This window comes from Nematolebias whitei, chromosome 7, assembly GCF_014905685.2.
Source record: "Nematolebias whitei isolate Nwh7 chromosome 7, NemWhi1, whole genome shotgun sequence".
Lineage (NCBI taxonomy): Eukaryota > Metazoa > Chordata > Actinopteri > Cyprinodontiformes > Rivulidae > Nematolebias > Nematolebias whitei.
This window is the reverse complement of record NC_056504.1, coordinates 3,035,655-3,050,480: the sequence shown is the minus strand read 5'-3', so window position 1 is coordinate 3,050,480 and position 14,826 is coordinate 3,035,655. Positions and strand designations below refer to the sequence as shown.

Sequence of the window (14,826 nt, the reverse complement as noted above, 5' to 3'; positions counted from 1 at the left end):
CATCATGTTGTGCTGTAACGTCATCACGTTGTGCTGTAACGTCATCATGTTGTGCTGTAACGTCATCACGTTGTGCTGCCCCTAGGCAAAAACAGCGCGTTTTATATCGGCAAGTTATTTTAATGGAATGGCCAATGTCTAATATTGAACTTTAATGCTAATATCGGCCGATACCATGCCGATAATATTGTGCATCCCTATTGATTTTTAACTGCAAGTTTGGAAAATGGAGTGGTATTTTTATAACAAAATAAGCAAACTTGACTATCTCTTACCCAAATTAATTAATAATGCAAACAGTTTTTTTCTCCTAAGGACAACAATGGTTTGAAAACCACTGTCTTAATATAAACTGACCTCTGGCATAAAGCATGGTCAACAATATGCATTCTTCATTTTAAAATGAATTTTCCTTTTCTCTGTATTTGTTTATAGCAAATATTCAAGTACTTTTCCATGACTGAACAAAATGTATTGTTTAAATCACATTTTTCAGAAATATTTTAGTTACATGAAAGGCCAAGTTAAATACTAACAAAAAGTTTGTTATTTTATGCAAGAGGTAGGTAAGTTACAGAAATGTTTAATTTATGATTTTAGGAGCTGGGTGTAGAGTTTCAGCTCTGTGATGTATACAGTATGTATACTTTATATATGTGTGTACGTTTTCTCACGTGTTTTGTTCTCTGACATGTCCAAACCATCTCAGTGTGTCCTCTCTAACTTTATCTCCCAGTTGTTCAACCTGTGCTGTACCTCTGATGATCTCATTCCTGATCTGATCCATCCTTGTCTCTCCTAAGGAGAAACTCAACATCTTCATTTCTGCCACTTCCAGTTCTGTCTCCTGTCTTTTTGTCAACACCCCTGTCTCCAAATACAACGTAGCTGGTCTCACTACTCTTTTGGAATCCTTTCCTTTGATATTTTCTGTTAACCTTTGTCACAAATCACTCCTGAAACTTTTTACTGTCCACTCAGCCTGTCTGACTCTAGTCTTTATCACAGCCTCCATTTTCCCAGACAGTTAACCCTAAGTACTTGAAGTACTTTGTACTTTGACACCTTTGTATCCTCTGCTCCTTGTAGTCTATGTTCCACCTGCCTCCCTCTCATTCACATACATGTACAGGTCTTGCAAAGTCTGACTTTCATTCTTCTTCTGTCAAGTGCATACCTCCACCCAGGAATTAAAGTTCTCAGTCTTCACAACAGATTTCTCTCATGTTGAATGTGACCAGGACAGATTCTGTCATCTGTAAAAAGTGAAAAAGGGGAGGAAATAAGTGTGTTTTGTTGTCACCTTGTTAAAGCCATTCATTCTAATTATAATCTTCTTCTTCTTTCAACTTTTCCCTCTTCGCGTCTCCACATCAAGTCATTCTTCTCCGTCTCGCTCTGTCCTCTGCATCCTCTGTCCTCCCTCCATGTCCTCTAACTGCATCCATATATCTCTTCTTTGACCTTCCTCTGGCTTTTCAATTCAATGTAATTATATTATAGGGATTAAATTGATGTTGCTTTCAACAAATAGAGAATCACCGTCATAGTTTTACCCAATCAAAGCAGAGTAGGCCGAGTCATACTTTCTGATGGTGAGCCCAGGTGAGAGACTGCAGGTGACAGTTCCTGTCCTGACCCATCAGCTGCTCAGACCTGGGACTGCCACTGACCTCCCCAGGACTTTTGTTTCTGAAATCTGACTTTGTAATGAACGCTAATTTGTTTTGAGCATTGTCATTGTCGTACAAACATGTCCACCTTGCAAACGTCTCCAAACTCCTGGTCCTAAAGAGAGAGAGAGAGTGCTGCTGCGGGAGCGTGCACAACTCGCGTACATTTTTTCTGTGAGACAGGCTGTGTCTGCAGCTTTAGTGCTTAGATTTAAACAATATCAATGCTAAAAAAACGAATATTTGTAGCCCCCAGAGTTTAGCAAAGGTGTCTATCTCCTTTAACTTTATTTAAAGTTCTCTCACAGTGAGAGTTTTAAGTTTCAGGTGTTTGTAATTACTCATAAATATCTACAATTCAATTCCGCAGTGTATTTTAGCAAAAACAAGTTGTGGCAGTTTGGAAGTGCTAAGCTTGCCTATATTTGGAACCACATTGAGAGCAGGGCTGGGCGATGCATCTTCGTAACCATCAAATATTATTAGACTTGAAAATCCATGTTCTTTTTCTCCCGGCTGCACCAACTGCACGTGGCCCCTTCCTTCTCCCTCACTGAATACAAACCCAGACCCTCACCAGCGTGGGCTTCCCCCGTTTCCTGCTTCCCCAGGTGGGTGGAAGTTTAGCACAAGAAGTAAAACACAGGAGAGGCTATTGAAGAGCAGCTTAGCTGCTTGAGCAAAAAGAAAAACAACGGCTGTTATTTGGAGATGGTTTGGGTTTTAACTTGTCAGATGAGCAGCAGAAATTTATTTTCTGTAGACAATGCTGAAAACAAGTCCTGACAAATGGTCAGCACTACAAATCTTTTTCACAGTTTAAAACAGCGCTATAAGTGGAGTATAAAGTTTGTGTGAAGTTGCAGCGCTGACTGTTGACTTCAGCCTCCTTCCCTGAAACAAACCACAGGTCAAAGCTCATTTAGCTTCAGAGGAACAGGGAGAGGTAGCGCGACATTAATAAAGCAGTGGCTTATCATATCGCTAAAGCCACCGTCCCAGTCACAACTGTGGAACAAGACAGCTAAAGTTAGCCATCTTGTCAGTCACTAAGGACCGTGTCTTTAGTGATATGATAAGCCACTGCTTTATTGATGTTGCGCTACCCCTCACTGTAAGACATGAAAATCTGTGTAGTTCTGCTTTTTCTGCCCGTTTGCGCCACCAACTTCACGCAGCCCCTTGCATGCTGCTTCACACGCTTACTAACATCGTTAAGTCGGTGCTGCTGAAGTGGATTATTACAGAAAAATCAACATGTCTGCTTTCTCTGGACACAAACAAGCTCGCTCCTGGCTGATGGTGTCTCCAGCAGTAGGAAATGTTTGCTCTGAGGGTGTGCAATGTTTCCCCTAGTTAGCTTGCCATGGCGGGGTGCTCATCTCATCCGTGATTTTTGCTGATGGGGGGGACGAAGACATGTCTGAGCGCAGCTTGTACTAACAGTTTTTGAGCGGGGGCGGGTGCGTTCAACATGTGGGAAGAGGCAATGTGAGTGCTGCCTTTGGCTTTTTAGCCAGAGAGCATGTATTTTGTGCTGCTACCTTAGTGATATGTCAGTGCTGGGTGGGGGTGGGAGAGGCAAGTTCAGTTTGGTAGGCGGGGTGCTCAGTTCTGCTGACAGGGTGGGGCACCCCACCTGTATAATGGTAGGTTGAAACACTGGTGTGGATGATGCTTGTTGCACACACAGATACCTGGTTGTCAATTTGATAGCACTGACATATTGTCCCTCACATTCCACCAGCAGGTCACTGGATTCACTGAGGTTAGGGTTGATGCAGATTCTGCACCTCTGTGTCTCTGCCTGAATCTTCTCTGTGGTTCTCTGGGGTTCAGGGCTCTGATCATCTCCCTAATTGACATGAGAACAAAACATTAACAATAACATGGTTGTGTTATTATTGATCAAAAAACATTATCAAGGCTGAGAGATAAAAATTTAACTGGTCAACAAAATCTTTTACAGCTTAATTTACCTCCACCATGCAGCTCCGCTGTAGAAAAATACAGCAAACTTTTAACAACAAAGTTTGTGACTGTCCTGTGGCCCCACCTCACTTTTCTGTCTGTCCTCACATCTGGGTCAGAACCTCCTGTGAGGAGAACATGAACATAAACAGTGAACATTAGTGAACTGTTTAAGCAGCTGACTGGATGGATGAGCAGTTTTACAAGCTAAGATTTATGTTACTGTCAATCTTTAGTTAGCTTCTGAGTTTAGCTAGCTACATAGATAAAATAAATTTACACACTAATATCTTAAAGTTAGCGTTATTTCACCGCGATGTACGTGTTAAGCTGCAGTAACGTTAACAAACTTAAACTTACCAGCTGAAACACAGACACAGAGCCGTCCTCGGGAGTTCTTTGATGAAGACGAGTCCGGCTGTGGACTGTTGATTCAGTTCGTTTCACACACACAGAGACTGACTAACGCTGAGAGGAGGAGGAAGCTGCTGTCCGTCTGTCTTCTTGCAGAGAAACACGGAGCAACTTTCTGCTCGTGTGTTGTTGAAACCATTCGACAACACGCGCTGCACACATGAACCCCATCTGTGGGCGTCACCAGCAACATAGACATACATTATACATAGATTAGGTAATGCAGCTCTATACAGCTCTGGGTGTAAACACATAGTCTGCTTGTCATATGTCTGCGTTTTACCTGCCTGCATGCTGAAACCACGTGACACCTTACAGCCAATACCAAAACTTGACACCGAAAAAAGAGTGACGTTTCAATCCATACACCGACCGGTGCAGTTCGGTCGGTGCCATAAAAGAACCTTGGTTCAGTACTCTGCCCTAGTCATGACCTACATCAAAACAACCATTAACATCAGTGAGGACCCTGACCAGTATGCATACTGTAAGAACCGATCAACAGAGGACACCATCTCCTCTAGTCCACACAGCTCTCACCCACGTGGAGCAGAAGGACTCCTACGTCTGTATGCTCTTTATGGACTTCACGTCTGCCTTCAATACCATGATCCCCCAAACCCTTCCTCAGGCGGCTGAGATGAGCTGGACTGGGAAGCTGAGTCCTGCAATCCCAAGAGATTGTAGCATTGGGAAGAAGGATCATGAGAAGCTTGTGATATACCAAGGGAAGCAAAAAAGAAATGCAGAAGTTGGAGAGAATCAAGGTATCAGTAGTCCCAGTGGTCATTGACGAAACAAACTAGAAGAGTGGCTCCAACAGATCCCAGGAACAACCTCAGATATCTCTGTCCAGAAGAGTGCATTCCTAAGAACAGCTAAGATACTACACAAAACCCTCAAGCGTCCAGGTCTCTGGAAGAGGATCAAAGTTTGAAGTAATGTTGAATTGCCCAAGTGGGAGAGTAGGGTGAGCTAGGACTTTAATTTGTTTTTATGTGTGTCTGTGTGTGTGTAAATATGTGCCACCATATATATAGTATTGTTTATATGTTTCACATCTCCTCTGTGCACATTCCCCCACAGTGATCCATCCACAATAACAATGAATCTTAAGCCCCAGTATACGCCCACGTACGTGCAGAGGGTTGAGACCATACTCGAGCGTACACCCTGAGCGGCTGCAGAGCAGCTTCGCAGACAAGGGGCGTTTACCTTCAGGACAAATTGAGGTTGCCGATTGGTCATTTGCTGACACGCCTACTAGATTGATTGACAGGTTGGAAAAAAAAAACGAGAGCTGGCAGCCTCAGCGGTGTTCTGTGTTTATATGTTGTTAATAAAAAGTAAACAAAAAATAAAATAAAAAAACAGGGAGCGCTCGCCCTGCAGCCCACGCATCAGATCAGCCCAACAGAATCTCCAGACCCTCCCGCAGCCACGCTGGGACTGATTTTAATTCTTTCATGACAAATTCCTTCATTTCTCACCATTTCAGTCATGGCATCAACGGAGGAGGAAGAGATCGCTGCCTTTTGGCAAAAAAGCAAAAGAAAAGGCCAGATCAGGGATGAAGAAGAGGAATTTAATACACTGGTGTCGCATACAAAACAGTCGCTGGGCAGTTTATTGTGCGACACCGCGTACGCGGACATAAAAATTGAGCATTGCGCGGACATGCCCTGTGGAGGTACGCGCGTACCTCCGCGTACGGACGAATGCGGGAGTATACTGGGGGCTTCAGGTTCTTAAGGGTTATGTTCTTTAACATTAAAAAGTACTGCTGTTCTCATTCCAGCTGTGTTGGAGTGGATGAAGATGATGCTCCAGATATCGACATCTATCACTGCCCAAACTGTGAGAAGATCCACGGCAAGTCCACATGTAAGTTTTGTAGCTACACAAACAGTATGTTACTTCTTAATGTTACAGTGTATCTGTTTGGATAACTATTTTTCAGTTTTCTAACACGATATAAAGTCCTTCCAATTCCAAAAACAAGTTTTTATGAAATCATTGGTTCCCAAAGTTTGGGAGAGAGGAGAGAGGAGATTCAATCAGAGCTTGCTGATGGGATTGTCTCACTTTTGGCTTGAGAACACTTTTGGGTTCTGCAGGGAACACTGGAGAATGTTGCTGAGGAGATGGAAGTTTGTTTGCTTTGTTTTCCTCCTGCACCTATTGTCTTAGCAACCTGGCACAGATAAGGGGATGGATGGATGGATCCATCTATCCATCCATCCATCCATCCATCCATCCATCTATCCATCCATCCATCCATCCATTCATCTACCCATCCATCCATTCATCTACCCATCACACCTACCATCTCACTCTCTACCCTTCCTTCCTTCCAACCACCAACTACCCACACACTCTCTCACTACTAGGAATGTGGGATATGGCATAAAATTCATATTACGATATGTATTGTCAAGGGTGGTGATAACGATATATGTCGCAATATGTTTTTGTATAAAACTTTATAGGAATTTTTAAAAAGCGTAGGGTGTCCTTTTGCCTTCATATATTTTGAATTAAGAAAATTCCACTACTAGGTCCAGAGAGTTTTAAAATAATAAACAAATCAAGTATTAGGCTTCTTGCTTGTAGTGCAAAACAGTGCAAAATATATCAAATGTAGTTTTAGCCATATGTTTTAAACAAAAGAATATGTTGTTAACTCAACAGTTTCCAGTCTTAATAAATGAAGAGCAACAGAGCAGCAACTGAAACACTTCACCTCCAAACCTCTAGTGGGCGCCTCCTACTTTAATGGAGAGTTGACACAAAATGAGTCTGTGGCTTTGACCAGAGGGTCTCTCAGTAAAATCACACAACACAGCGTTCTTTTACAGATCAGAGAGCAGGTTTCTCTAAAGATGACCAACGCTTACTTTAACTTTCGACGAAAAAAACAACAACTGTCGATGGAACTCAGCATTTTGTGCATGCGTCAGAATACAGCAACACTACGGCAAGCCGGACGTAGTTAGCTTGTAGCTTCGCTACTTAGCCCTCGAAGAAAAGACTTTAACGCCACTTGCGCACAGTTTTCATCTAAAAAAAGTAACGATTAAATCTGACTGCTCTGATTTTACTTCAGACACAGCGTTACTGCAGTTAGCCGGTAGAAGACAGATCTCTATCGTAGGATAAATTTCTATCACTTCTACCGTGTACCGTTTATATCATGCATTCCTACTCACTACCCTTCCTTCTTTCCTTCCTTCCTTCCATCCTTCCATCCTTCCATCCTTCCATCCATCCATCCATCCATCCATCCATCCATCCTTCCATCCATCCATCCATCCATCTAACCACCAACCCACCCACACCTACCCATTTACTCACTACCCTTCCTTCCATCCATCCAACTGTCAACTAGTGATGGTAGTATGAAACAAAAGCTTGGAGACGTCATTTCATTGATATTTTTAAGAATAATAAAGACTCTGACTCTGTCACACTTACACAAGCACAATACCATTGCAACATTTTTATTAAATCTCTTCAATGCACATTTATCAATCTTTATTCAAAAACGTGTAAGCATGAATACATTTTCAAACCAGACAACATAGAAAGTTGATGAATTTAAAAAATCTGTTTTTACCACAGTAAAGTAGTTACTTTAACACTAGTCATGAAGTTCTTGGTGTGTGACACTAAAATCATAACGCCTAATTTGACAGCAGCATTGCAAATTGCCACAAGAGGTCAGTGTAACTGAAGCTTCAACAAATGAACCTATTTTTGAAACAATTGGCCCAACTGGTTCAATGCTTCATAAAAACTTCATTTGCTCATCACTACTGTCAACCCACTCGCTCAGTCATTACCCTTCCTTCCTTCCTTCCTTCCTGTCAGCCAGCCACCTAACCAACTAACTAATTAACTAACTAACTACTGACCCACCCAAGCATCTTCCCACTCACTCAGTACCCTCCCTCCTACCTCTGTGTCTCTGCCTGAATCTTCTCTGTGGTTCTCTGGGGTTTAGGGCTCTGATCATCTCCCTAACTTTTCTTTCGTCTGTCGTCCTCACATCAGGGTCAGAACCTCCTGTGAGAACAACATAAACAAACAGTGAACATTAGTTGAACTGTTTAAGCAGCTGACCCAATGGATGAGCACATTGGTACAAGCTAACTATCTGTTACTGTCAATCTTTAGTTAGCGTTTGATTTTAGCTAGCTACTTAGATAGCCATAAAATAAAGCTACACACTCATATCTTAAAGTTGGCGTTAAATGGATCCTAGTTTAAATCACCGCGATGCAAGTATTAAGCTGCAGTAACGTTAACAAACGTAACTCACCAGCTGAAATCCCAGACACTGCTCCGTCCTCGGAGTTCTTTGATGAAGAGGAGTCCAATCGTGGAGATGATGAATCAGTCCGTTCAACACTCATAGGCTGACTTTAATGCTGAGAGGAGGAGGAGAGGCTGCTGTCCTCTCTCTCCTCGCAGAAAAACACGGAGCAACTTTCTGCTCGTAAATTGAAGCTGTTCGACGCCACATGCTCTGCACACGTGAACCCCGTCTGTGGACGTAACCAGCACCATAGACATGCAGCTGTACAGCAGCTCTATACAGCTCTGGGTGTAAACATGTAGTCTGTTTGTCATATGTCTGCATTTTACCTGCCCGCGTGCTGAAACCACGTGACACGTTCCAGCCAATACCGAAACTTGACATCGATAAAAGAGTGACCTTTCAATACATACATCGACTGGTGCAGTTCGGTCGGAGCTATAAAAGAACCTCGGATCAGTACTCAGCCCTACTCCCTTCCTCGCACTCTTTCTTTCTTTTTTCGTTGTTTCTTTCGTTCTTTCTTTTGTTCGTTCATTCGTTCGTTCATTCGTTCGTTCGTTCGTTCTTTAGGGTTGAAACACCACAGTGACTGACGAAGCACCAATGGCCTGCAGAAATTAAATTAACTTGAAAACATACCTGTAAGAGCACATTTAATCCTAACAGTTAAAAAAAAACTAAAACAACAGTCATGTAGACGTATAAAACAGGATTGTAGTCAAGGAATTTGGTTAGATCGTTTATTAGCAAAGTTTGTCTGTTTCAGCAAGTACAGTAATTCTTGGGCTACAGAATGCACTTGTCTCTAAGCTGCACATACTGAATATGAAATAAATCATAATTTTGTCCATAAATAAGACGCTCCAGTTATTTAGCTGCGTGCATTCACTGTTCAGTCTCAGGATGTGTACCCAGCCAGCTCCACATTAATGTTCAGCTTTCTGTTTTTTAGTACAGGAATTATCCACCGGCGGGTGTTTCACAGAGGATAGCTTGCTTTTAGCACACATTCAGACTACATGATCGCCCCAAGTCTTCATGAAGCTTCACTGTCTGACTCATGGTTACAACCATTCAACGCACAGAATGAACACAACTATCCAAGCGTAATCACTGGACAGAACAGTGCCAAACACTTACGGAACCAAAATTATTTAAAAATCAGAAACTGTAAATATTACCCAGAAGTCTTATGTAGGTCATGTGATCAGAAGTCAAATAGTATTGGTAAAATACGGTAAATATTCATTAAATCAGTACCATTAATTTTTATTGTTAAACACTTTAAGTAACAGCTGGTGTCTTTAAATGTACAGTTTCAATAAATTTGACGTGATTTCTCCTCAGCAAAGCTCATATGAGGAGGAGGGAGGAAGGAGTAACAGCCCCTCCCTCCCGTTGTCTCCTCCGCTCCATGCTCGGACACGAGCTTAAATGAGATACTGGTATTTAAACACATTTATCATACACAGAATGTTTTTAAACTTTGATTTAAATATGTATCAGTCTTGACTGACTGCTTTAAAAATAAATTTGACGACTTCTGCGCTGAGCTCTCATGACGGAAGGGGAGGGGGAAAGCTGCATCATAAGAAATTCTTTGTGCGTTTTCCATTATCGCTGAACAAATGAACAGATTTGTGCATTGAGCTCAAAATACAGTAACGATACGGGAATGACATGAAGAAATGAATGTACGTCTAATATCTTGGGGCATGGTCCTTTAGAGTACTTCAGTGGTCACTCAGGTTAGACTTCTGGTCACATGATGACAGAATGGGTGGAGTTGTGGTAGGGAATCTGAAACCCTGAGCAAAAGTCTTAGTAAATGTGGTTACCTGAGGGCATGCGGCGTCCGTGTCATAAACTCCTGTCTCTAAGGGGGGGGGGGGGGGGGGCAGCCATGAACGCACAGCACTGTCTTAGGAAAATCTTAGTGAGCGTCAGGAAGTTACTGAGATGGGGCAGGGCGATATGGACCAAAATTAATATGTCAATATCCTGATGCATGCTCAAAATTGCAATATTTGATCTATGTCTTGATTTTTATTACATAATGTAATAAAAATATATTAGAGTCAAAGTTTTGTCCCACTTGTCACACAGACACATTTATTAACAGTTATAACTGTACACAATAAATGTCTAAACTATTTACATGTGTTAGTTTATTTTTTAGGAATCTATTTGCATATAAATAATAATCCTCTTCAGCTGTGGTTGAGAGGTTAGAGCAGTCGTCCTCCAGTGGGAGAGTTGGGGGTTTGATTCCAGCAGCAGTCACATGCTGAAGTGTCCCTGAGCAAGACACTGAACCCCTCATAGCTTCTGACGTGTCCCATCAGTGTGTGAATGTGATGAAGCTCTGATTAGTCCTTGTAGAGGTCTAGTAGAGTTCTGTTTGAACGAGGCACACATGGTGCAGTAAAGAGCTTTGAGTATCTTGATAAGATAGAGAGGAGCTGTACAAGTACAGTCCATGCACCACCTGGTATATGCAGGAGCATCTTACTTATGGAATTTCTTCAAATAATCACAATAATTTTAGTTTTGAAAGACTTCCTGTTGTCTCATGGCAGCTTCCTGCCAATGTCTACAATTTACTTTGGACAAGGCTGGGGGCTCTGTGCTCCCTGCCTGCAGGTAATCATATGTTGTACGATTCTAGGTCATGGTTTCACAATTAACCACCATAACTCCACCTACTCTGTCATCATGTGACCAGAAGTGTCACCTTAATGACCAATGAGATGCTGCCACTGACCCATCCTCCAAGATGCACGTGCTGCAGGATGATGCACGAGGGACAGTGACGTTGAGTCAACAAGGAGCCCGTGTGTGACACCGTCTTTGAGCCTCTTCACTTCTGACACTGAAGAAGGACTTTCATGGTTTCAGTGCACGGAGGACGGAGAACAGAGCCACGAGTGACTCTGGTCGACCGTCGGTGCTTTTTATTAGCTGTGTCAAAGCTGTCTCATCCGGTTGTTCAAGGTGTGCGCTCAGCTGAGAAGAAGTGCTGCAAGCAGTCACGCCTGTACACATTTTAATACAAGTTTTTAAATTGTTTCTGTGTACGGTACATGTGTGTTTAAATACAGAGATTAGGTAATTTACACTCGCATCCGAGCGTGAGACGGAGCAGAAACACCAGGTGGGGCTGGTCTCTGGAAATGTTTGTGAACCGTAGTAAGAAAGCAGCATGAAGTCAGCTAAATGCAAATCACGTGCCACGTGTTTGTGATCGAACTGTTGCTGTTTGTTGCCTTTTCAGTGAAAAAGAAAAAAAACTGGAGCAAATATGACACTGGGCAAACCACAGACATGAGAGCTGTGCAGAACGGCAGTCAGGTCTTCATCAAGGAGCTCCGCAGCAGAACCTTTCCAAGGTAACCACAGCTTCATCGTTTCACATGACACTTTTATGTTTTAATTACAATTTTACACAAGTAAAACGTTTGCAGTCTTGTTTTGAGCACGGATGCTTAAATGAGAGCAGTGTATGATATCTTGGGCTTTGCATGATGGTCGCGCCCACACAGTGCACAAGCAGCTGTAGAGAACGTTCTTGACCTCTGAGTGAGACCATGAGTAGTTTTGGTTTAGTGCAGGGCTCACCAACATGTGAGTACATGACCACCGGATCACAGCTGATCTGATGTGTGTTATTAAAGACTCCACACACTGATTATCAATAAGGGTTTAGCATGTCATCAATTATTATTGATAATTAGTGATTAGAACTCTCAAGTGAGAACTTGAGTCCCCAGTTTGAATCCTTTTTTGGTTCTTCTGTGCGACTAAATTGTTCCTAGCTGTGACTGGGACTGTGGATGGATGTTTGTCTCTTGGGCAGCACTGTGGTGCAACTGGTAGAACCGCTGCCGCTCTGCGAGCAGGTCCTTGGTTCAAACCCCGGTCCGGGGGCCTTTCTGGGTGGAGTTTGCATGTTCTCTCCGTGCATGTGTGGGTTTTCTCTGGGTACTCCAGTTTCCTCCCACAGACCAAAAACATGCATGTTAGGCTGATTGGTAACTCTAAATTGTCTCTAGGTGAGAGAATGAATGGTTGTTTGTCTCATTGTGTCCCTGTGATGGACTGGAGACCTGTCCAGGGTGTACCCCACCACTCGCACAGTGATTGCTGGACATGGGCACCCTCGACCCCCGTGACACAAGATGGAAGAAGCGGGTAAAAGAGGATGGATGGATGGATGGATGGATGGATGGATGGATGGATGGATGGATGAATGGATGGATGGATGGATGGATGGATGGATGGATGGATGGATGTCTCTTTGTCTGTTGCTGGGACAGACTGGAGGCCTGTCCTGGGTGTCCCCTGCCTTCATCCAGAAGCAGCTGACTGGCTCCAGTCCTAAACACGGGGCATGATGGATGATTTATTAACTGATTGGTCTCTCTTGTAAATGAGTCCTCGAGGCTCAATGGGATTTACCTGTATAAATAAAGGTTGATTGATATAAACATAAAACACTATTTATTTTATGTTAAACTCAATGTGTAACATTTAAAATTCAGTGTATTTGATAAATATTGTACTAATGTTTTGTAACATTCATTCAAAATATGCCTTTTATTATTAACAACTTCTGTAACAGTTGTAATAACCCTTTAAGAATAAAATGTTCCACTCAAGCCGTTTGCTCTAACTGTTGTATTTGTACCATTTCAGAATAACTCTTAACGCTTGCAGATACAAAATATCAGGAATGTAACAAACAACGTGATGTTTTTAAATGAATCATGTGACATTAGTATTAATCCTCCGATCTGCAGCATTTTTAATAATAATAATAATAATACTTTATTTATAAAGCCCTTTAAAACAACCACAGCTGCAACAAAGTGCTGTACATATAAAATAATATTAACTAATCATCGCATCTTTTACTCTTTTTTCAAACCAAATATTTTTCTCATATTTCATCGTTGCTTCTTTCAAGAGGTCCACTCCTGAAAATGCCTCATGAAAATCGTCTGCCTGCTCAGAGCTGCCTCCAGCGCTGACCTTCTTCTTCTTCTTCTGTCGTGAGCCTCCAGGGGCTAGTTAGCACTGACGCTAGCGTGTTAGCTGGTGAAGTGTTGCTCCACGTTGTTTTGCTGTGGCCACAGACACTAATGAGACTCAGACACTTGTGTTTCAACACTGAAAGACCTTTTCCTCCCAGTCACTGTGCAAATGTGTTTTTCTGCCATCTTCCCCTCTGGGAGGTAAAACTAGCTTGTAGCTGCACCGCTGAAGAGATGGGCGTGGTCTATGCATGATTCTGAACTTTGACCCCAGACAAGATTGCTAAACTGTATGCATAAACTATTTCTTTTTAAAGTTTTATTATTTTCATTTCAAATATACATCCTTGCAAATGTGTTCTTAAATTTAAAAATATAATGATGATGTTTACGTGGTGCTCCTTGATGATGAGTTCTGCCCCGCGGGCGAATCAAGAGGACCCTGCGGGCCACCAGGTGCCCGTGGGCGAATCAAGAGGACCCTGCGGGCCACCAGGTGCCCGCGGGCGAATCAAGAGGACCCTGCGGGTCACCAGGTGCTCGCGGGCGAACAGGTGCCCGCGGGCGAATCAAGAGGACCCTGCGGGTCACCAGGTGCCCGCGGGCGAATCAAGAGGACCCTGCGGGCCACCAGGTGCTCGCGGGCGAACAGGTGCCCGCGGGCGAATCAAGAGGACCCTGCGGGCCACCAGGTGCCCGCGGGCGAATCAAGAGGTCCCTGCGGGCCACCAGGTGCCCGCGGGCGAATCAAGAGGACCCTGCGGGCCATCATGTGCTCGCGGGCGAACAGGTGCCCGCGGGCGAATCAAGAGGACCCTGCGGGCCACCAGGTGCCGTCTAAAACGAGTTGAACCACCGTGTGAATGAGGAGCAATCAACAAATGCACAGCAGGTGTCAGTACTTTTTAAAATGTATCAAAAAATCTTCAAGGCCTCATGAAAGTAGTGGATTATATTACCAAGTGTTCTAAGTCCTTATCAAACCTCAAAGATGAGAAGATTTTTTTTTCTTAGTTTATTAAAGTTTTGTATCGTATTTCAAAATCTTTCCAACAGTTGTTTCTTTAAGGAAAATACTTCTTGAATAGTGTGCTAGGCTAACACTTCAGACTGGTATTAAATTGTTAATATTCATCGCTAGAATACAAAGTAAGTGTCAGTGTGCAGAGGCAGGTCGCTCTTTGCACACTGACACTTAGTCATATCTCTTTGATACCTGTACTTTTGTTATTGTAGTTTACAAATGTGGAAGAAAAGTCAGTGCAGACTTATTGAAAGAAAAACTACTAAATGGCGACACCTGTCTCTCTCTCTCTCTCTCTTTCTCTCTCTCTCTCTCTCTCTTTCTCTCTCTCTCTCTCTCTCTCTCTCTCTTTCTCTCTCTCTCTTTCTCTCTCTCTCTCTCTCTCTCTCT

The 14,826-nt window shown here is 42.9% G+C and overlaps 1 protein-coding gene across 1 annotated transcript in view; it reads left to right on the top strand.

The window, feature by feature from the left end:
• The window catches only part of phf2 (PHD finger protein 2), a 72,780-nt gene that overhangs the window by 4,472 nt on the left and 53,482 nt on the right, over window positions 1–14,826 (top strand). The window contains exons 2-3 of the mRNA XM_037678540.1: window positions 5,857–5,942; window positions 11,654–11,768. Coding sequence (XP_037534468.1) covers window positions 5,857–5,942; window positions 11,654–11,768 — 201 coding nt within the window. The remainder of the gene's footprint in view (window positions 1–5,856; window positions 5,943–11,653; window positions 11,769–14,826) is intronic.